Below are 24,143 nucleotides of genomic sequence, written 5' to 3'. Positions count from 1 at the left end.
CATTCTTTCTTATCACATGCTAAGTGAAATAGGCACAAGGAATATTTTGAATGAATAAGTGGGATTTTCTTGAGTAGAAGGTCATGTGGTCAGACCTAAAATTAAGCTTTTGAAAAAAACCTTGCTCTACTACATGGAGAATGGTATGGAGTTGGGAGAAACCTAAGTTTGCAGAAACAATTAAAAGGCTACTACACTAGTCTATCCAGATAAATGGTGATGCAGACCCGCACTGGGATGGAGGTTTTTTGAGTACAGAGAAAAGGATACAGCCAAGAGATGTGATGGTCAGTATGACAACAGAATGGATATGTGGGGAGAGTATAAGGGAGGTGAATATGACAGTGATGGTATCCTGGGTGTCTGAAAGGATGGTCTTTGAGAGTAAGAAGGAAGTACAGAAGGGGAGTGGGTTAAGAGGAATAGATCACCAAAGTAAGGTCAAAATGGATAAATGATTTAGACATAAAGGTTGATATCATAAGTAAATTAGAGGAGTATGGGAAAATGTACTTATCTATGGATCTATGGTTAAGGGAAGAGTTTATGACCAAACAAGAAATAGAGAACATCACAGGATATAAAATAAAGTGGAATTAAAAACAACTTTGACATAAATAAAACTAATGCAGTCAAATTAGAAGGAAAACAGAAAACTGAGGAAAATTTTTACAAGTTTCTCTGAGATCATAAATAAATTGGAAGAGCATAAGATAGTTTACCTCTCAGACCTGTGGAAGAAGAAGGAATTAATGACCAAAGAACTACTAGAGATCACTATTGACTACAAAATTGAAAATTTTGATTGTATCAAATTGAAAAGTTTTTGTACAAACAAAACTAATGCAGGCAAGATTAGAAGGGAAACAATAAACTGGGAAAACATTTTTAAAGTCAAAGGTTCTGATAAAGGACTAATTTCCAAAATATATAGAGAATTGACTCCAATTTATAAGAAATCAAGCCATTCTCAATTGATAAATAGTCAAAGGATATGAACAGACAATTTTCAGATGATGAAATTAAAACTATTACTACTCATATGAAAGAGTGTTCCAAATCACTATTGATCAGAGAAATGCAAATTAAGACAACTCTGAGATACCACTATACACCTGTCAGATTGGCCAGAATGACAGGGAAAGATAATGCAGAATGTTGGAGGGGATGTGGGAAAACAGGGACACTGATACATTGTTGGTGGAATTGTGAACACATCCAGCCATTCTGGAGAGCAATTTGGAACTATGCCCAAAAAGTTATCAAACTGTGCATACCCTTTGATCCAGCAGTGTCTCTACTGGGCTTATACCCAAATGAGATACTAAAGAAGGGAAAGGGACCTGTATGTGCCAAAATGTTTGTGGCAGCCCTGTTTGTAGTGGCCAGAAGCTGGAAAATGAATGGATGCCCATCAATTGGAGAATGGTTGAGTAAATTGTGGTATATGAATGTTATGGAATATTATTGTTCTGTAAGAAATGACCAGCAGGATGAATACAGAGAGGATTGGCGAGATTTGCATGAACTGATGCTGAGCGAAATGAGCAGGACCAGGAGATCATTATATACCTCAACAGCGATACTGTATGAGGATGTATTCTGATGGAAGTGGATTTCTTCAACAAATACAAGATCTAACTTAGTTTCAATTGTTCAACAATGTACAAAAGCAGCTATAACCAAAGAAAGAACACTAGGAAATGAATGTAAACTGCTTGCATTTTTGTTCTTCTTCCCAGGTTAGTTATACCTTCTAAATCCAATTCTCCCTGAGCAACAAGAAAACTGTTCGCTTCTGCACACATATATTGTGTCCAAGATCTACTGTAATCTATTTAACATGTATAGGACTGCTTGCCATCTGGGGGAGAGGGTGGAGGGAGGGAGGGGAAAAATCGGAACAAAAGTGAGTGCAAGGGATAATGTAAAAAATTACCCTGGCATGGGTTCTGTCAATAAAAAGTTATTTAAAAAAAAAAAAATAAAAAAAAAACAAAAAACAAGTTTCTCTGATAAAGACCTCATATCTCAAATATAGTTGGAACCAAGTCAAATTTATAAAAATCAGAGCCATTGTCCAGTTGATAAATGGCCAAAGGATATGAACAGGCATTCAGAAGAAATCAAAGCTATCAAATAGGCAGATGAAAAAATGTTCTAAATCACTTTTGATTAGAGAAATGCAAATTAAAACAACTTTTCGATTCACACCTATCAGAGTGCCTAACATCATAAAAAAGGAAGATGACAAATGCTGGAGGGATAAGGAAAAATCAAGACACTAATGCAGTGCTGACACAGCAGTGTTCATTCAGAAAGTAGTTCAACCCCAAAGGTCTATAAAACTATACTCTTTGACCAGCAATACCATTACGGGTCTATACCATAACAAAGAGATCAAAGAAAAGGAAAAAGAACCTGTGGTGTTCTCTTCTTTTTTATAATATGATCGTTCTCACTGGGAGTAGGTTTCTTCGGGAGATTTTCTGGAGGCAGCCTTAGTTTCAGTTCAAAGTAATAATCACTTCAAATACAGCCAGCTGATAAAATCCAAACATTTATTTTCTCCTTCCAAGTCTTGTCTTTTTCTTTGGTTGCGGTTAGCTTTCTTAGAGGCCTATCTCCCTCCTTGGTTCCAGGAGCTCTTGCAGCTTGTCTTTTAGCTCTTCCAACTTCTGCCTCTAGCTCAATTCCAACTCGTGGCTTCTTAATCTCCAATCTCCAACAATTGCTCCCCTCTCAATCTTTTCAACTCAACTCTCCTGACTGAGCTCAGCTGTTTTTATGCTCTTTTAGAGGCGTAAACTCAAAGGTTGATGACTCCTCTGAAAGTGGGATTATGGGAGGTGTGAATTTGAATACCTCATACTGAACCCTGAAATCTCCCAAACTGTGAGCTAATGTGTGAACTCTCAAAGGTGTTAACTTGAAGTATTGTTTCTATCAATTCCACTGAGTTATCATCTTGTTTCAAGTTTACAGCAGCTCTTTTTGAGACATCAAAAAAAACAAAAACAAAACAAAACAAAAAAAACACAACAAACTTCAAAAAACTAGAAATTGAAAAGATTCTCATTAATTGAAGATTGGATGAACAAGTTGTATATAATTGTTGATGGGAATACTGTAAAAGACTTGGCTACTCTATTGGAAAAAAAAAAAAAAAAGACTTGGTTACTCTAATCAAGACAACAATTCAAGACAATTCCAAAAGATCTATCCTGAAAAATGCCATCTACCTCCTGAAAGAGAAAACAGATTCTGAATGTAGATTGAAGCATTTTTAAAAACTTTTTATTGTTTTTTTTGTTTGTTTGTTTTCTTGTACAATATGGCTAATATACAAATATGTTTTGCATAAAAAAAAAGAGGGAAACATAATTAATTCTCTTTTGGACAGATTGAGTTATGAAGGGGTTTGAATGTCAAACAAGAGCATTCTATAATCCTTGCTCCTAGAGACAATAGGGAGCCAATGGAATTCATTGAACAGGGAGGTAACATGGTTGGCCTTGTACTTTAGAAAAATTATTTTGGTAGTTGAATGGAAAGTGGTCTGGAATAAGGAAAGACTTGAGGTAGGCAGGTCCATCACTAAGCTCTTATAACAATCCAACCGTGAAGTGATAAGGACCTGTACTAGGTGGATGGCAGTGTCAGAAGAGGATCTTGCAAGTGATTTTTTTTTAAAGATGGGAATATTTGGACAAATTTGCAAGCAGATGGGAAAAAAGAAATCAGTAAATAGGGAGAGACTGAAAGTTAGGAATTATAGTAGAAGCAAGGAGAAAGACTGCTTCTTCATCAGAGACTGGTGTGAAGGAAACAGCACAAAATTATATTAGAGGAATTTGATATGAGAAGGGCAAAAATCAATTATTTTCAATTTTTTGGTGACATAGGAAATAAGATCCCAAATTGAGAGCCTGGGTTACAGCAGTGGACATGGGAAGCTTGAGTAGAAAATGAGAAGTTTGTTACAGCTACTTTGCCGAGTAGAATAGGATAGAAAATTGATTAAGCAGTGGAAAGACTGCCTTGCCAAATTGCAGTGAGATAATATGAATTTACAAGTGGCTCAGTTATAAATATAATGACTTCTTTCAGGTCTATCCAGTAGCATGAGTAGAATCAAAAGAGTTAGGGTTTGGCAAGGTGTGACTGGTGATAATAAACAATTCAAGAGTAAGTAATAGTATTCATGGAGGGGTCAAAATTGCCAAAGCAGAAGTAATGCTTGGAAAGTAATAGGGAGTGCATGAACTTAAAAGTTATAGTTAGGAAGAATGGGTTTAGTAGTAAATCATTGGAGAGATTAAAAGATTATGATTGGATAAAAGAATTTCAGAGTTCTTAAGATATGGAACTCTTGTGGGTAGATGGGAAGATAAAGGGTAAGATCATTCTTGTATGTAGCTGAGATGGAGTGAAGGAATAAATTATGAGTAGATTAATTAAATGTGAAGTATCTGAGGGTACAGCAACATATATACTGGAAATCCCTAAGATTCAGAAAAAAGAGTTGGGCATGGAGAGGGAGGCTATGAAAGAAGCAGTGAACTCTTGGAGAAAGGAGGGAATATGTCTTAGGGGATGGATATATCCATCCACTTATAAATATCATATTATCCATCACCAGGATTTGGACTATGTGATAAATTAAGATTGTGTGATCCTCAAAAGAGAGATTGCTGACTGATAGTGATAGAAGTTACAGAAGTTGCAATAAGAATCAGGAAGAATTAAAACTTTTTCTAATTCAGAAGTATTAAAAATAAATCATTCTAAATTATGGGACCATTGGGTCAAAGGGTGTGAGTTTGTCAGAGACCCCCAAATCTAATCAGAGACATCTAGAAAAAAGAATGTCTAAGGATATAATATCTCTGAAGAGTCAAGTCTCAGTGAATGCCAACAGGTGGATGGAATTAGAGAGTAAATGGTTTAAAATGAAAGTAATTTATTAATTATAGAGTAAGAGTTTCAAAGACTTATGGTAGAAGAGACAAATAAATCTAAAGATTGACATCAAAGGATAAGGGTTCAACATCACTGGGATGTGGATAATAATAGGGACAACCGTCAATTCCACAGCCTCTTGGTAGGTGGTATAGTCATTAATACAAATACAAATCACAAATGCTCAATAAATACTAAATAACAATGATGGCAACCCAATAATCACTGTTCAAATTTCACTCCCTTACTTCAATACCTAATTTTAATGCAATATCCCTCATATTACTAAGAGCAATTTGTCTATGGTGATTTCTCTCGTCTCCTCCTGCTTTTCTCAATTTCTGATCATTCCTTTTAGTGGTTTCTCTTCTTTTCTAAACTCTTAAACAAAGATGGCTCCAAAGGCTCTGTCCTTTTTTTTCTATATTCTATCCCTTTCAGTCTTGTGTGGATCCAACTATCCATATGACCCCCAAATTTATACATACAGCTCAGATTTCTTCCTTGTGTCATATTTACAATTACCTACTGGAATTTCTTTTTTGGATATTTTACTGGTACTTCAAACTCAACATATTTAAATCTGAACTTATAATTTCCCACCTAAACCCATCCAGCCTCCTAAGTTTTCTATATCTGTGGTGATACCATCATTACTTGATATCTCAGTTGCATTTCACTCTCCTCTCCCTTGCTCCCATATCTAATCAGTTGCCAAGTCCTATCAATTATAATTTTGCTTACATGTGTTCCCTCCTCTTCAAACACACTGATACTATCTTCACTCAAATGCTTATCAATCACCTCTTACCAGTACCACTGTAGTAGATTCATCACTGGTTTCTCTTTTAGTGTCCTCTTCTCCAACTTGTCCCTTACCTAACTGCCAAAAGATTTAAAGGTCTGACTATATCAATCTTCTGCTGAACAACTTTCATTGATTGCCCCTCCCCCCCAATCAAACACAAATTTCTTAGTACCACATTTGAATGTTACTTCACAATCCAATTCCAATCTACCTTTCTAGTTATACTAAACTTTATTCTCTTTCATATACTCTATATTCTTGCTGGACTACCAACTATTTTCCACTCTTAATCTTGGCTTCTCCTTTGACCTCCATGAATTCACTTAGCTATTCCCATTCATGAATGTATTTTCTCCAGATCTATTAGGAATCCTCTTTTTTCAAGACCATGCTCAAATGCTAATTCTTTCATAAAGTTTTCCCCTGATTTTCATAATTGAAAATAATCTTTCCTACTTCAGATTTCTTATACCATTTTATCTACAACATTTTAAATTCTTATTATATTCTGTTTCTTTTGTTCTCTTTTTTTTTGATGGTTAATGTGGGGTTTATTTTATATCTTCCAACTTTAGTTGTTAATTATTTACATTAATTTAGTTGGCTCTCTAGACTCTTTTCTTTTTAAATTATAACTTTTTATTGACAGAACATATGCCTGGGTAATTTTTTACAACATTATTCCTTACACTCACTTCTGTTCCAACTTTTCCCTTCCCTCCCTTCACTCCCTCCCCTAGATGGCAGGCAGTCTTATTCATGTTAAATAAGTTATAGTATTATATTGTTTCATATTACTATTATCTGTGTATGTTTTATTTTTCTTATTAGATTATAATCTCCCTGAGGATAAGAAATGGTTTTTAAAAATTGCTTTGCATACAGAAGGCACTAACCTATTTGTTAAAACGCTGCTCTTAAAAAAATAGGGAAGTCAAATTCATATCACAGACTTGTAACAGGGGAAACTCTGAAAACTTCTCAAAAAGATAAGATATAAGTAAAGATAAGATATAAGTAAAGGACAACATCTTTCTTCTGATATATCATTCACTTTGTGGAGAACTTTAAGAGAGATATTAAGAGGAAATAAATGAAAAAGATCTACATCAAATTTGATAATAAGGTCTACTGAGGAGACTCAATCACTTAAACCAGAGAAGGATGAAATTAGAAAAGATCAAAACAGGCAAAAAAATAATTTTTTGGTGGGAGAGGCAGGGAATACCTTATTATCCCAGTTGTAATGGTAGCCCAGGGTCACCCAACGTAGTTTTTCTAGCAAACTTCGAGGTTTCTTTTTGTTCACATCTTTATTTCTTAAAAAAAAAAAAAAAAAAAAAAATTGATGACAAAAAAGTTTATTAAATCAAGTTGCAGCAGTAGTAACACTGTATAACTCCTTTGATCTGGAATGAACTCAGTGCCCATAGATAACTGTTTAATGTTAAATAGTGTTACCTAGAGTAGCAGAAGGGGAAACAAGCAGAGATAAAACTATATGACTAATATCACAATGACAGCCAGTGAAGCAGCTGAAACTGGCTCTTGCCAGTTCAGGCACCTCAATAAAAGATAAAACAAGGGTGAATACAATTACAGTTATCCAAATGTAACTATAAGTATTGTGGGTAAATGAAAACTTGGTTAATACAGTATTCCATTTCAGCTTTGCTAAAAGGGAAGTTATGAATTAATTACACCTATCACAAACAAATAATTTTACAAAATATACCATGTGGTATAAAGAATAAAATATTTGGTTTACCATTTTTTTTTGTTTTTTTTTGTTTTGCCCTGAACAATGTAGCTTGGATAACTGAAACTTAGACAACAATTAAAGCTTTACTGTAATTGATTTGCTTTCTGACATTCCCTTTTAAACCACAGGAGGTTTCTGTAAAACAGAAAAGTACTTTTTTCTACAACTGTATCTTTTCTAGTCAAATCTAAGGGTACACTTATGCCATCATTAGGGAATGGAAGCTCATATATTGGGAGAGAGGGACCGTGCAAGAGTCTTTTAGAAGAAATGGAGTAGCTCTCATAGTCAATAAAAGGAAGAGAAAAGCACTACTATTATCACAAAGATGACAGAGTATTTATAGACTGATCACTGGTACCAAAGAAGCCAAAGTTGATCAGTTTTATGAAGACTTACAACATTATTTAGAAACACCACCAAAATAAATAAATAAATGAACAAACAACTAAATTAAAAGATGTTACATTTATCATAGATTGGAATGCTAAGACAGGAAATCAAAAGATGATTGGCATAAAAGGCAAATTTGGCCTTGGAGTACAAAATGTTTTGTCAAGATAAATACATTCTTTTTCAACTAAAAGGCAACTAATTATACATGGACAGCACCAGATGATCAATATCAAAGTCAGATTGATTATGTACTTTACAACCAAAGGTGGAGAAGATCTTAACAGTTAGTTAAAATACGACCTGGAACTGACTGTTGTTCCAATCATTAATTTTTGATCACAAAATTTAGACTTCACTTGAAGAAAGTAGGGGGAAAAAACAGACCATATAGATATCACCTAAATAGAGTAGAAGTGATGAATAGATTTAAGAAATTAGATCTGGCAGAGAGTGCTGAGGAACATGAATAGAGGTTCCCAATATAGAAAAAGACAAACATGTTAAGCATTTAATAGAAGTAGAAGAGATTAAGAAGAGTTGGCAAGAGTATATAGAAGAAATATGCCAAGAAAGATCTTAACATCACCCATAACCAAAATGGTGTGTTTAATAATCTAGAGTTAGGAACAGGTTCTGCAATCTCTGATTTGCCTTAATTAATGTATACAAGAGAGTATTTACAAGAACTGATTGATTATTTAATCTGCATTGTGAGATTGATTTCCAAGTCAAATATTGGGAAAATGGTAGTTCTCAAAAAATCTAAATTATTAGTAGTATATTCATTACACATATCAAATTGATTAATATGAAAATCATAATTCCCTTCATACTGACAATAAAACTAGTTGAGGTGTTGGAATTCCAGCTGACCTATTTAAAATCCCCAAAGATGATGCTATCAAAGTGCTGTATTCAATATACCAGCAAATTTTTGAAAACTGGACTGGGAAAGATCATTTTATGTCCCAATGCTAAAAAAAAAAAAACAAAAACAAAAAAACAAAAACAAAAACAAAAAAAACCAAAACGGCAATTTCAAAGAATGATTAAATTAATGAACAATTCTCTGTATTTCATATACCAGAGCAAGGTTATGGTCAAGATTTTGCAATCTGTGCTTTAGCAATGTGTGAGCCAAGAACTACCATAAGAATAGCCTGTTTCTTTTTTTTTTTTTTAATTGAAGCTTTTTTTTCACCACTGACCCTTGCAAAATCTTGTATTCCAATTTCCCTCCCCCTTCCCTCTACCGCATCGCCTAAATGGCAAGTAATCCAATATATGTCATACAGGAAAAATACAATTAATCCAACACAGGCATATATATTCGTACAATTATCTTGTTGCACAAGAAAAATCAGCTCAAAAAGGAAAAAAAATAAGAAAGTAAAATTCAAGCAAACAATGAAAGAAGTGAAAATGCTATGTTGTGATCCACACTAAGTTTCTATAGTTCTCTCTCTGAGTGTAGATGGCTCTCATCATCACAAGATTATAGAAAGTGGCCTGAATACATTGCCAGGTACAATGATCTCCTGGTTCTGCTAATTTCACTTAGCATCAGTTTCTGTAAGTTTCTCTAGACCTCTCTGAAATCATCCTGCTGATCGTTTCTTACAGAAAAATAATATTCCATAACATTCATATACCATAATTTATTCAGCCATTCCCCAGCTGATGGGCATCCACAAACATTTTTGCACATGTGGGTCCCTTTTCCTCCTTTAAGATCTCTTTGGGATATAAGCCCAGTAGAAACATTGCTGGATTGAAGAGTATGCAGTTTGATAACATTGAGCATAGTTCCAAATGAGAAGGCAGGTTTTTGAAGAGGTAGAAGAACCAGAGACCAGATTGCCAGTATTCACTGGATTATGGAGAAAGCAAAAGAGTTGTAGAAAAATATTTGCTTCTGTTTCACTGACTAAAGGCTCTGATTGTATGGATCACAACAAAATGTGGCAAGTCCTCAAGAGATGGGAATACCTGTATACAGGTAAAGAAATAGCAATTATAACTGGACATGGAACAAGTAATTGGTTTAAGACTGGAAAAGGAGTACAGTAAGGTTATATATTGTTACTGTATTTATTTAACATAAAGTTACGTGTAGGATACATCATGTGAAATGCCAGGCTAGATAAATCAAAAGCCAGAATTAAGACTATTAGGAGAAATAGCAAACATAGATGATACTACTCTCTGATGGCAGAAAGTGAAGAAGCCTCTTGATGAAGGTGAAAGAGAAGAGCAGAAATGTTGACTTAAAAGAAAAGAAATTCAGGTTATTCACTGGAGGATCAAACAGACACATGATGAACATTAAACAACATTTGCCAAGCACTGTGTGCTAAGCCCTGGATCAGTGCTAGATTCCATGGATATATTCTCTCCCCTTCTCCCCTGACACTGTTCCCCCAATATTCTAAGTTAGCAGTTTGTTTTTCTTCAGTCGTTTTCAGTAAGAGTATTCATGACCCCTTTTGGGGTTTTATTGCCAAAGATAATAGAGCAATTATTAATTACCAGTCAATATACTAGACCAGATCAGACACTGTATTAGATAAGCTAGGGATAAAAAGATAAAAAAACAGTCCCAGCCCTCAAGATGCTTACTTACATTTGCCTGAGATGAGAATCAACAACTAACAGATTCATTTTAAAAAAAAAAACTCATAATTGTCTTTGCTAATAGCTTTGAGAATTAGGCAACTTTCTGTAGAAATTTTAAATCAAGAAATTAAGTCTTACAAAAACTGCTGGGAAAACTGGAAACTAGTATAGCAGAAACTAGGCATTGACCCACACGTAACACCATATAGCAAGATAAGGTCAAAATGGGTTCATAATCTAGACATAACGAATGATATTATAAATCAATTAGAAGAACATATGACAGTTTACCTCTCAGACTTGCGGAGAAGAAAAGAATTTGTGACCAAAGAAGAACCAGAGATCATTATTGATCACAAAATAGATAATTTTGATTATATTAAGTTAAAAAGTTTTTGGACAAACAAAACTAATGCAGACAAGATTAGAAGGGAAGCAATAAACTGGGAAAACATTTTTACATCCAAAGATTCTGATAAAGGCCTCATTTCTAACATACATAGAGAATTAACTCAAATTTATAAGAAATCAAGCCATTCTCTAACTGATAAATGGTCAAAGGATATGAACAGACAACTTTCAGATAAAGAAATTGCAACTATTTCTAATCATATGAAAAGATGTTCCAAATCATTATTAATCAGAGAAATGCAAATTAAGACAACCCTGAGATACCACTACATACTTCTCAGATTGGCTAAGATGACAGGAAAAGATAATGATGAATGTTGGAAGGGATGTGGGAAAACTGGCACATTGATACATTGTTGGTGGAGTTTTGAACAGATCCAGTTATTCTGGAGAGCAGTTTGGAACTATGCTCAAAAAGTTATCAAACTGTGCATACCTTTTGATCCAGCAATGTTTCTACTGGAACCTTTTTGTAGTGGCTAGAAAATTGGAAATTGAGTGGATGTCCATCAATTGGAGAATGGCTGAATAAGTTGTGGTATATGAATGTTATGGAATATTATGGTTCAGTAAGAAATGACCAGCAGGATGATTTCAGAGAGGTTTGGAGAGACTTACATGAACTGATGCTAAGTGAGATGAGCAGAACCAGGAGATCACTATACATGGCAACAACAAAACTGTACGATAATCAATTCTGATGGACGTGGCTCTCTTCAACAATGAGATGGTTCAAACCAGTTCCAAATAGCATTCTCACTCTTTCTGCTATTGTTTGCTTGTATTTTTGTTTTTCTTCTCAGGATTTCTTTCTTTCTAGATCCGATTTTTCTTGTGCAGCAAGATAACTATATACATATGCATACATACATTGGATTTAATATATATTTTAACATATTTAACATGTATTGGACAACCTGCTATCTAAAGGAGAAAGTGGGGGGGGGGGGGGAAGAGAGGAAAATTTGGAACAGAAGGTTTTGCAAGTGTCAATGATGAAAAAATTACCCATGCATATGATTTGTAAATAAAAAGTTATAATTAAAAAAAAAATGTAAGTCTTAGGTGAGGACAAATTGCATGATCTGTCAGATTTCCAAATGGAATGAACTCTAATTTGATATTAATTTTTAAAATACATTTTTTCAATGAACAAAATTGTTTTCTCTTTCCTATTTTCCCTATCCCCAAGAACAAAACCTTTGTAACAAATATGTATATTTGAGCAAAACAAATCCTTTTTATTAGTCACATCCTAAAAAATGTGTCAAATTTTATACCCTTGCTCCATCATCTATATGTCAGGTGTGTAGCATGCTTCATCATTAACCTCTAGACTCATGGTTGATCATTATAAAAAGTTAAGTCCTTTAATGGTTTTTGCCTTTATGCAGTGTTGTTACTATAAATTTTTCTCCTGGCTCTGTTCTTTTCACTCTGTATCACTTTGCATAAATCTTAGGTTTTTTGGAAACAATTCCTCCTTTCATTTCCTACAACTTAAGAATACTCCATTTCCTTTATATGCCAAAAGATCCTCTGAGAGATCCTTTATCTTAGTTTGCAATTCTTTGACAATATCCAAAGAACTGCCATAAATAATTTTGTTTCCATGGGTACCTTTCCTGTTTAATATTTTGGGGGTAGAGATTGAGTGGCTTCAGTGGGTCAAAGGGGATATCTAGTTTAATAACTGGGAAGCATAGTTCCAAATGTAAGCACTTATATTTGATGAATATAGTATAAAGACAGTGAGGATATAAAACAAGTATGAAATATAGTCTGTCCTTGGTAAGCTTAAAATCTAAATAGTAGATTTAGAACAAAGAACAGAGGGTAGAAGAACAAAACTATAACTATACAGCAATGACCATGAGCATTACAGTTTTGAGAAAGAAAAGACCAGCTCTATTTCTAGAGATGTAAAATGGAAACATTTCATTCTCTGCCATTCCCATTCCCTTTTGCCTTCAATCTTATCCCAACATCAGAGTCTTTTCCAATGAGTCCTGTCTACTCATTGGCTAAAACAGATCTGAAAGGTCTTAGAAGAACCCAGTTCTTTCACACTCCACTTAGTCCTAAAATTGCACCATAAAAACAATGATAAAGAAAATCAAAGAGAAAAAGCAATAAGGACTGTGTAAGGAGAAGACAAAGAAGTGCTGAGGCCAAAAACCTGTGCTCTAAAAGAATACAGCTTGAGTAGTCCGAGAAGGATTCATGCTGGAGGACTTACTCATGGTGTAGGGAGAACAGATGAGATTTAGATAAATAAGATATAATATTTCCTGAATATTTATACTAAATCAAATAACTAGAACTTGATTAGATTCAAGAATTAATCAAAGAGATGTCCCTTCTTTTATACAATAGATATTCCAGCATGTACATATGCACACCCATGCTGTGGAGCAGAAAGAAACAAAAACTAAGAGGTATTGTGAATCTAGAAAAAACAACATCTGACATGAGAGAAAAAGATTTGCTGGTTCTGAGACACCAACCTACTGCAGCTAGTTGACAGTATGGTCAGGATATAAACAACTATAGATTATAATCAGTATACTCCAAAAAACAATTCCTATTTAATGACTAAACTTTAAAAAAATGTAGTACAAATTGCAATATGTAGTTTACGTTAAATCAGTATCCTTATAGGTTAAAAATTTATGAGAAGGAAAAAAAAAAAAAAAGATTTGTTGGTGCCCTCCTCTGGAAAGCTAAAGAACACACTGTTAGAATAACTCCAATTTAGACCTCAGCTAGATATTTGTAGCTTTTCAAAGATATTTAGCAGCTGCATTCGGGTAGTAAGTAAGGCTTTTTTGTTAATGTTGATTGCAAATATGGCTCCAGTTTGACAAAGATGTCCTATATAGAATTGATTTCTTCTGCTTCTCTCTCAAGATTCCTGATTTGATTGATTTTTTTTAATGGCATTTTATTTTTCCAAATACGTGTAAAGATAGTTTTCAACATTCACCTTCACAAAACCTTGGGTTTTAGATTTTTCTTCCTCTTCTCTTTCCACAAGACTGCAAACAATCTAATATAAGTTAAATTGTGTGCTATTTTTTGAAACATATTTCCATATTTGTCATGCTGAACAAAAAAGAAAAAGGTCAGATCAAAAGGGAAAAAAACACGAGAAAGAAAAAAAAATAAGTGAAAAACAACAACTAGAAAAAAGGTGAAAATACTATGCTTTGATCCACATTCAGTCTTCAAAGTTTTTCTTTGGATGTGGATATCCCTTTTCCAACATAAATTTATTGGAATTACCTTGAATCCCCTCAATGTTGAAATGAACTAAGTCCACCATAGATTTATGTCTCTTGATTTATCACTTGATTTATTTCTTTAAGACAGAAAATAAAGCTATTTAAAAAAGGATTGTGATTTCATATATAACAAAAGTTTTCAAGGTAGAGAAAAGATTATGAAAATAAATGACACTGGAATTTAAGGATAGAATACATATATATTGATAATTAAGATGAAACTGAGCTGGTAAGGACGTACGGGAACTAAAATGGCCCTTTTTTTTTTCATTCTTAAAGTACTTTTATTGACAGTACATGTCAATTTTTATAGAACTTTATCCCTTGCACTCACTTCTGTTCCGACTTTTCCCTTCTCTCCCTCCACCTCCTCCCTTATATGGCAAGCAGTCTTATACATGTTAAGTATATTATAGTATATCCTAGATACAATATATGTGTGCAGAACCGTACAGTTCTCTTGTTGCACAAGAAGAATTGGATTCAAAAGGTAAAAATAACCTGGGAAGAAAAACAAAAATGCAAGTAGTCCACATTCATTTCCCAGTGTTCCTTCTCTGGGTGTAGCTGCTTCTGTCCATCATTGATCAATTGGAACTGAATTAGATCTTGTCTTGGTCAAAGATATCCTCTTCTATCAGAATATATCCTCATACAGTATTGTTGTTGAAGTGTATAATGATCTCCTGGTTCTGCTCATTTCACTTAGCATCAGTTAATGTAAGTCTCTCCAAGCCTCTCTGTATTCATCCTGCTGATCATTTCTTATAGAACAATAATATTCCATAACATTCATATACCACAGTTTACCCAACCATTGAACAGATCCCTAGATATATTAAAAAAATTTTTTTTTTGCTGAGGTAATTGGGGTTAAGTGACTTGCCCAAGGTCACACAGCTAGGAAGAGTTAAGTGTCTGAGGGCAGATTTGAACTCAGGTCCTCCTGATTTTAGGGCTGGTGCTCTATCCACTGCTCCACCTAGCTGTGCCTCTCCAGGTCTATTTTTTTATGGGAAACGAAAGATTTCTACTTCTTGGGGGCACTTTGTCTCCAGGTACAATATAAACTCCTTTCCTTGAAATTTAAAGCTCTTCATAATCTGGCTCCAATGTAATATATACAGGCTTATTTCACATTATTCCCCTGTACACTCTCTAAGTTTCAGCTAAACTGGCCCATTTGCTGTTTTTCAAACTTAGCTTTTAATTTCCTTTCTCTACAACTAACCAGAGACTATGTCCAGTGTTTGCCATGGATTCCTTTTTTACTTCCAACTTTTAAAACTCTAATCTTTCTCCAAGGCTCTTGTGCCTCCTCCTATAAGAAATCACTCCTAAGAGCCTCTACTCTTCAGCCTTAGTTGTGAAGTGTTCTGTCCCATGTCAGATGATTATATATATATTTATCTGTTTCTCCATTGTATACATTCAGAAGACTGTAAAATCCTATTGTTTATTATTTTTTTCTTGGTATCCTCAATGACTAGAATATGCCTTGCACAATCTTGTTAAGACTGGATTAGGGGGGCAGCTAGATGGTGAAAAGTAAAAACAAAAAGCTAGTAAACAACAATAAAAAAGGTGAAAATACTATCTTGTGATACATATTCAGTCCCTATAGTCTTCTTAAGTCTATTGGAATTGGCCTGAATTTCCTCTTTGTTGAAAAGAGCCACATCAATCAAAATTAATCATCACATATTCTTGTTGAGGCCCTATACAATAATCTGGTTCTACTCACTTCATTCAGCATCAGTTCATGTAAGTCTCTCTAGGTCTTTCTGAAATCTTCCTGCTGATCATTTCTTATTCCAATAATATTCCATAACATTCATATGCCATAATTTATTCAGCCATTCTCCAACTGATGAGCATTCAGTTTCCAGTTCCTTGCCACTACAAAAAGGGGCTGCTACAAACATTTTTTGCAGCCCATGTGGTTTCTTTTCCCTCTTTTATGTGCAAACAAATAAGAGTTGGGACAGATTAAAGGTTCTTCTGGGATTTGGCCAGTGTTAAGTGTAAATACTTCTAGGCTAGGCCCTCTGAAACAGCAAGCCAAGAGGCCAGAAGCTTACTGGGCTGGGAGATAATCTTTTAAAAATCAAAGAAATGGAGAAAATAAAAAAATCATAAAGAGGAAAAAGGACCCACATGTGTAAAAATGTTTGTAGCAGCTCTTTTTGTGGTGGCAAAGAATTGGAAAATGAGTAGATGCCCATCAACTGGGGAATGGATAAATAAGTTAATATGAAAGTAATGGAATATTCTTCTTCTTTTTTTTTTTTAAATAGCTTTTTATTTACAAGTTATATGTATGGGTAATTTTACAGCATTGACAATTGCCAAACCTTTTGTTCCAATTTTTCCCCTCCTTCCCCCCACCCCCCTCCCCTAGATGGCAGGATGACCAGTAGATGTTAAATATATTAAAGTATAAATTAGATACACAATAAGTATACATGACCAAACCGTTATTTTGCTGTACAAAAAGAATCGGACTCTGAAATATTGTACAATTAGCCTGTGAAGGAAATCCAAAATGCAGGCAGGCTAAAATAAAAGGATTGGGGAGAGGGGGAGGCGGGTTATCTCCCAGAGTTCTTTCGCTGGGAGTAGCTGGTTCAGTTCATTACTGCTCCACTGGAAATGATTTGGTTGATCTCATTACTGAGGAGGGCCAGGTCCATCAGAATTGATCATCATATAGTATTGTTGTTGAAGTATATAATGATCTCTGGGCCCTGCTCGTTTCACTCAGCATCAGTTTGTGTAAGTCTCTCCAGGCCTTTCTGAAATCATCCTATTGGTCATTTCTTACTGAACAATAGGAATATTCTTATTCTACAAAAAAATGAGGAACAGGCTGAGTTCTAGAAATGCCCGGAAAGAATTATATGAACTGATACTGAGCAAAACAAGCAGAACCAAGAATACATTATACACCATAACAGAAAGATTATGTGATGATCAATTATGAAGGACTTGATTCTTCTAAGTGTTTTAGTGATCTAAGGCAATCCAAATAAACTCTGTATGTCACCCATATTCAGAGAGAGAATTATGGATACTGAATATAAATCAATACATGTTAGGTTTACTTTTTTTACCTCCTTCTGTTTTTTTCCCCCCTCTCTTGGGGCTTTTCCTCTTTGTTCTGATTTTTATCTCCCAACATGATTTATGAAGAAATGTGTTTAAAAATAAATGAATGTAGATGTATAACCAGAAAAGAAATAAAAAATTAAAAGAAAAAGAAAAAAGAAAAACTACATTTGGATAACAGATCAAGAAGAAAAAGCATAAGAATAAGCACTACCTAAAGGTATGACCCTCCCCAAAAAAGAACCTTGATACAATAATACAAGAAATAAAGAAAACCATCTTGAAGAGATAGAAGAGGGGAAAATAGAAATAGGAAAAAAATCCATCAATTACCACTTGAAAGAGAGCCTATCAGGAAAACATACAGGAACATTATTGCTAAATTTCAAAACGCCCAGATCAAAGAAACTATTTTACAAGCAACAACAAAAACCAATCCAATTGGTTCGAGCTACAATTAACTAACACAAGACCTATCAGGGACTACAATAAAAGACTGCAGGTTCTGGAATGCTATATATTGGCAATTAAAAGAACTAGGATTGCAGCTGAAAATATTATTTCCAACAAAATTAAGTATAATTTGAATAAAAAAATCCAATGAACTGTCAGATTTTCAAGATTTTGTTGTAAACAAAATTGACATGTAAGAGCCAACATCAAAGACTAATTTCAAGGGACTCAACAAACTGTTAGAACAAGATAAAACAGTAATTTATGTTTTATATATATATGAAGTTCTAAAGACACAAAAGAATTAAATTGGGGAGGAGGGCTGATAGTTATGAAATCCTACTCACGTAGGGATAAATAAGAAACAATGCATATATATTCCTAGAAGGGTGGGAAATAGGGTAAAGTGGGGTATAGAAGGGTGTGTAGGTTAATAGAGTGGAATAAATTGTGTAGATTAATAGGAGTAGGATAAAAAGGGAGAGAAAGGATGAGAGTAGATAGAGGATAAAGGAGGGATCCTTGGGTGGGGGAAGGTTATGTAAAAGAAGGCAAGTTAACTCCTAGAAGTAAAGTAGAATAGTTAGCAGACATAAGAAACTAGAGACATACACTAACACAATAACAATAATCAGAAGTAGAATTTATTAGGAAAAAAAATAAGAATTGCTTTCATTGATTTCAAAGTCAAAGTTAAAAAACATTCAATCCAAGGAGAGAAATCTATATTGTATGTCAGTCATAGTAATACTATTTTAGATGTGTGTGTGTGTGTGTGTGTGTGTGTGTGTGTGTGTGTGTGTATACACATAAATATATCAATCCTTAACTCTACTCTTCTTGGGAGGAAGGGGAAAAAAAGAACATATTAAAAAGTTCATAACAGAGAACAAAATTTCTTTCTTAAGGACAGGCCTTAAACCAAAACCAATCAGATTCTAATTGGCCACCAATAGGTCCTAGGCTAAGTCCTATTTGATCATTATTTGGGTCAGACAGACTCAGATTGAATGTAAAGAGCAGTCATTTCTGCTTTGGTCAGAAACTCTGAGGGTCTTCTCTTCCCAAATAAATTCATTCATTCATTAATTTTTTGGACTAGATGAATTTCCTCAATTGCTACTTAGCCTTAATCACTAAATGAGTGTGGCCTCAGTGAAACAGAAAGTGATAGAAGACCTTAGCTTAAAAAGGCCAGTCTCCCAATTCATTCTGGGCCATCTCCAGTCATCCTCATCTATTTCTGATCACTAGACCTAGATGGCTCTAAAGGAAAAGGGATGCAGGTGATCTTGCACCTCACTTTCCCTCACTTAAATCCAATTCACCTGCATGTCCTGGCTTCCTATCCCTGATCATGGTCCTTTTCATGAATGAAGAACAAACAACAATAACAACAAATACAATGTTTTCTATTATTAAATATGCTTTCTTGAAATGGCAATTTATTGTTACATATTCCGAGTCCTCCCCTATGCTCTGCTGTGTACATGAATATTTTTTTCCTTTTTGTATTTTCTATTTATTTTAAATAAATACATTTAAAAAAAAAGTTCTCTTTGTTTCTATTACAAATAGTAAGCCATACAGTCAGGAAACTGCTATACTTATTCATATCCCTAGTGGAGGCTACAAAAGCTTCCTGAGCAAGAGAGCAAAATGAGACATATTGTGCCCTGGCAGGATGCAATTAGCTTATTATCTCAGTCTCCTGAAAAGGTGAGTAGAGTACTGCAAAAGTTACACTTGACAAAGAGTTGCTCTTATGAACTGTTGTTCTTTTCCCCAAAATGATAACTAAAACGAAGCCCCTGTCTAAATGCATTTTGAGGAAATAAAAAAATTACTGGAATACTTGCTTAGAATCAGGAAAGGTCAGAAAAGAAATTATTAACCACCTTTGCTGCAGTAGTATTTTTGTAGAAGAAAGGAAGCAGTTCCTCAAAGGTCTGAAATAGATTATTTATGAATATTTATGAAATTAACCTTACCTCAGGAGCTCCTGGCTCTGTCCCCAGAGATCCGGAATCTCTTCTGCAACCATGTGCTTGTCCAGATTACAGACATTGGGTTTTCTGGAGTAAAGCTTAAGGCACTGCTTCACCCAGTGACGTTGATAACCTGGGAGGAAGGGGTTTGGGATAAAAATAAATCCTGTAGGAATAGAAGAGAAATTAAGGAAAATTCCATTAATAGTTGCCCATTAATCCCATTAATAACTTTCAAAAAGAAACTATCAATAGCCCTCTCAGATTTAGGCACATCCAACTTTAAATTCTCATTTCATTTGTTCTATGCAGAGAAAATTTTTACTATTTTTTGGTGTTATGGATCCTTTTAGCTATGGGTGAAATCCATGAATATCTTCCCAGAATAATGTTTTACAATGTATAAAACACAAAGAATTACAAAGAAAACCAATTTTGTTGAAAAACAGATATCAAAAAACTGAAACAAACAATCTATGTTCACAAAACCCAGGTTAAGAACCTCAGATAAAGGAAGTATGGAGGACAACATGAACACTTGTGTCCTGGTAGTTGATTGCTGCTTTGTTCTCAAAGAGGACCAAAATGACATCACTATGTTAGAGTTGCGTGTGTCCGAATGTGGCTGTAGCTGATCAGACCAATACGAGCTTGGAATGCTATGAACATTTGGAGTGGCTTCTTTAATTGTACATCATGTATTTATTTTGAGTTAAGTCAATTCTGCTTTGCTCATAAAGCACAGCACCTTCCCTGATGAGGGCACACCATGCTGGATGGTCCTGTACTGGTGTATTCCATATCATACAATTAATTCTAAAGTTCTTAAAGACCTTGAGATTGTCCTTGCATTGCTTTTTCTGACCAACTTGTGAGCATTTTCCCTGGGTAAGTTCTCTATGAAAGTCTGTTTGGAAAGTATATTTTTGACACTTGGACAATGTGGCTAGTTTAGTTTGAGAAAGGATTTCAGTGTCTGGCAAGCTCATCCTGCCAGGTAATCTTCAGAATTTTCCTGAGACAATTTAAATGGAAGTGATTCTGTTTCCTGCATGATGCTGGTATACTGTCCAGGTTTCACAACAATGAGGTCAGCACAACAGTTCTGCAGACTTTCAGTCTAATACTTCTCCTTTCCCACAATGTAAGGAGGTCTTCAGTGGGCTTGTGTGCTTCTTTTTTTACCCACCCACCACCTCATTTCCTCTCCTCTCGAAGTTGTGGTGGGTGTTTCTCTCTGGCATGTGCATAGAATGTTCCTTTTATCCTGGTAAAAGAATACTGAATTTGGGGACTTCAGTTCAGATCTCAATTCCTGCTACTTGTTATGATATCAGGCAAACTACTTTGCTGCTCTAGGTCAGTTTTCTCATTCTTAAAACAAGGAGTTTGGACTAAAAAATTTTGAGGTTCTTTCCAAACTTACATCTATGAACCTTATGATCCTATGATACCACAATATAGAAATTCTTGGTTTGGATAAATTGATTAAGATCTTAAGCTGCTTACTCATGATGGAGTTGATGAGATCTCGTTTCATCAATTCCATGTTAGCAATGAAATGAAGCAGGCCTGACAAACTGGCCTTACTTTATTCATTTTACAATAATACTATAGGGCAAGGTAATTAGAAATATGCATAAATGACCTCATTGCAGACTAGAATGCCATTGAATTTTCTAACCTAAACTAATTGTTAAGTTCTCCATGCCTAGATTGGCTAATGACTCTTTGTAGGGCAAGTATCTCATTCCAAAAGAAAAGGGAGTCTCCTAACTCAGACTACTTTTTTTCTTTCCCGTGTTCACTGGCTGATGATTAGGGCATGATTTGATTCTCTGGTCTATTCTATAATCTGAGAAACTTCTTAATTGCATAAAGGGCTTATGAGTCTTCTTTTCACATTCTTGCCTAATTATTAATTTATGCTATCATTCAGAAGGCAAAAATAAGGAAATACAAAAAATTAAAATTAAATCTCCCATAGGAATTTCAAACTTAAGATGTTAAAAATAAAATGTATCTTTACCCCATTTTAGCTCCATCAAAATGTCATATTTCTGTTGAGGTTACCATTTTCCCAGTTACTCCCAGGTCTGCACTTTGGGGGACATCCTTAACCATTCCTCTACCCTCACCTCTTATATCCAACCAGCTGATAATTGTGGTCAATTTTAACGTTTTAGTTTTCATATTTATCTCCTTTCCTTCCACTCATACAGATAACACCCAACTTCAGACTCTAGTCTTCTCACCTAAACTACTTTATAGCCTTCTTAATAGTTCATCCACTTCTAGTATTTCTCTTCTCTATTCCATTTTCTATATAGCTGCCAATCTTAAGTCACTAATTTTTTTTTTTTTTTTTTTTTTTTTTTAAATGAAGCAATTGGGGTTAAGTGACTTGCCCAGGGGCAAAACAGCTAGGACAAGTTAAGTGAGATCAGATTTGAACTCGGGTCCTCCTGATTTCAGGGCTGATGCTCTATCCACTATGCCACCTACCAGCCCCAGTCACTACTTTTTTTAAACTGGTGCCCTATTGTCCTTAATGAAATCAAATCCTTCAATTTTATATTTAAAGGTTTTCCACAATATGGTTCCAATCTACTTTACGGACTTCTTTCATATAAACTCCATGATCCAAATAGATGACTAGGTGTTTGTTTCCTGAACTTGACTATTTCTGGCCTTTGTTCAAACTATAGTCCCCTATGCCTGAAGTTCATTCTTCTGAGCTTAAGTAGTCTCTTCTAGCAAATCTTCCTCATTTCCAGCTTCCTGCCTACCCCCGTCCCCATTCATCCAGGTACTGAATTTTATCTCTTGAAATTACTTTATATCTTTGCATATGTTATAAACCTATCTCCTTCCCTTCCCCTCCAAGGAAAGCTTAAGTTTTTTGAAGCAACAGCTGTTTCATTTCTCCTAGCACAGTGTCTTGTACGTTGTTCATGTAATAAAAGTTAGCTGAATTTATGAAAACACAATAAATATCTCTCCAAACGGACATAAATGCAAGTTCTTTATAGAAGGCATTTAGCTCAAGCTCCCATCTAATACCACATCCATTATACAAGATCTCTGAAAATTATCAGAAGACAATTTAACATAATGTTCCTAAACCTCCAAAAATATCTTAACAGCAACAGTTTTCATGACAGTTATTCAGGAGTTTATTTATAATCATGACTAATCTTAAAGTATCCACACAAAATGACATGAAAAAGGTCACGGATCACTCTATAATCAACTAGCACTCTGACTATGAATCAAATGTCCAACAAAATTGGGTATCAGTTGGTATAAAGAAAAAGCACATGTAACCAAAGATTTGCACCAAGACTATAAAAATGAAAACTATTTCAGAATTCTACTGTCTAGGTAGAAAATGTTTAATGATCTATAGGTGAAAGAAATAAAGAATAAAATGAAAGCTGTTGGGATGAATATATAAATTTGCATATATAAGAGTTAATTATGTATGCCATAAGCAAGTATCTGGTGAGCTAAAAGTGCTTACTATAAGAAGAAAGGCAAAATAAATTTTATAAGGATAATTTAAAATATTTATGGAATGCTAGGAAACATCAAGAAAGCACAGAAAACAACCTGGTATGCCACAAAATGCAACTGTTAGTACTGAGCAAAAGGATTAAAGAATCTACAAAGAAACAAAAGCAGGCCATTAAAAGTTAAAGGGCATTTCTCAGGTATATGTGGATATAAAGTGTACAGAAGAATAATTCAAGATTTCTTTTCTTCAATTAATCTAAAACAAAGGTATTGTTAGCAACAGAAATAGAAAATATTAAAATATATATTTAAAGGATATCATTTAAAGTATTTCCTCTATAACTACATTTTGTATATTTATATAAGGTTTTTTCATTAAAGATTTTAATGGATCTGTGAGCTCAGTGAATATTTGAATTGGTACAAATCATAATTCCCCAGGTTTTTTACTTTAATTCTCATACATATTCTGTCATCTTTCAAAAAAGATCCAGTCAGTTACTCCAGGCTTTCTTCTAGGTATTATGATATTTAGTGGATGGTAATCTGTTTCTTAAGCTACCCTGTCTGTTATCCTTTGTTCTTTCTAGTGGATCAGCCCATTTCTGACTATAATATCTTACATAATATTTCTTACTTTCTCAGCTTAGATCATCGTTGGAAACATGCTGCTATATACCCAAGATCATGACACATCTTTCCATTGTCCTTTGGATATTGTGTTCTTAGGTTTAAAAAAAAAAAAAAAAAAAAAAAAGGAGTCTGAGTCAGAAAGCAGGCTGAGATCACTGAAAGCACTATATAATTTCCCAAATGTAATCCAACCTATTCTTTTTCCT

At 34.4% G+C, this 24,143-nt stretch overlaps 1 protein-coding gene across 1 annotated transcript in view; it reads right to left on the bottom strand.

The window, feature by feature from the left end:
• ALKBH1 (alkB homolog 1, histone H2A dioxygenase) overlaps positions 1–24,143 on the bottom strand; it is a 37,964-nt gene that overhangs the window by 6,144 nt on the left and 7,677 nt on the right. The window contains exons 3-4 of the mRNA XM_012547594.3: positions 19,792–19,954; positions 6,999–7,089 (exon numbers count right to left, since the gene is read on the bottom strand). Coding sequence (XP_012403048.1) covers positions 6,999–7,089; positions 19,792–19,954 — 254 coding nt within the window. The remainder of the gene's footprint in view (positions 1–6,998; positions 7,090–19,791; positions 19,955–24,143) is intronic.

Source organism: Sarcophilus harrisii, chromosome 2, assembly GCF_902635505.1.
Source record: "Sarcophilus harrisii chromosome 2, mSarHar1.11, whole genome shotgun sequence".
In the NCBI taxonomy this organism is placed as follows: domain Eukaryota; kingdom Metazoa; phylum Chordata; class Mammalia; order Dasyuromorphia; family Dasyuridae; genus Sarcophilus; species Sarcophilus harrisii.
The sequence above is the reverse complement of the archived record's forward strand: the minus strand, read 5'-3'. Positions and strand labels throughout refer to the sequence as shown.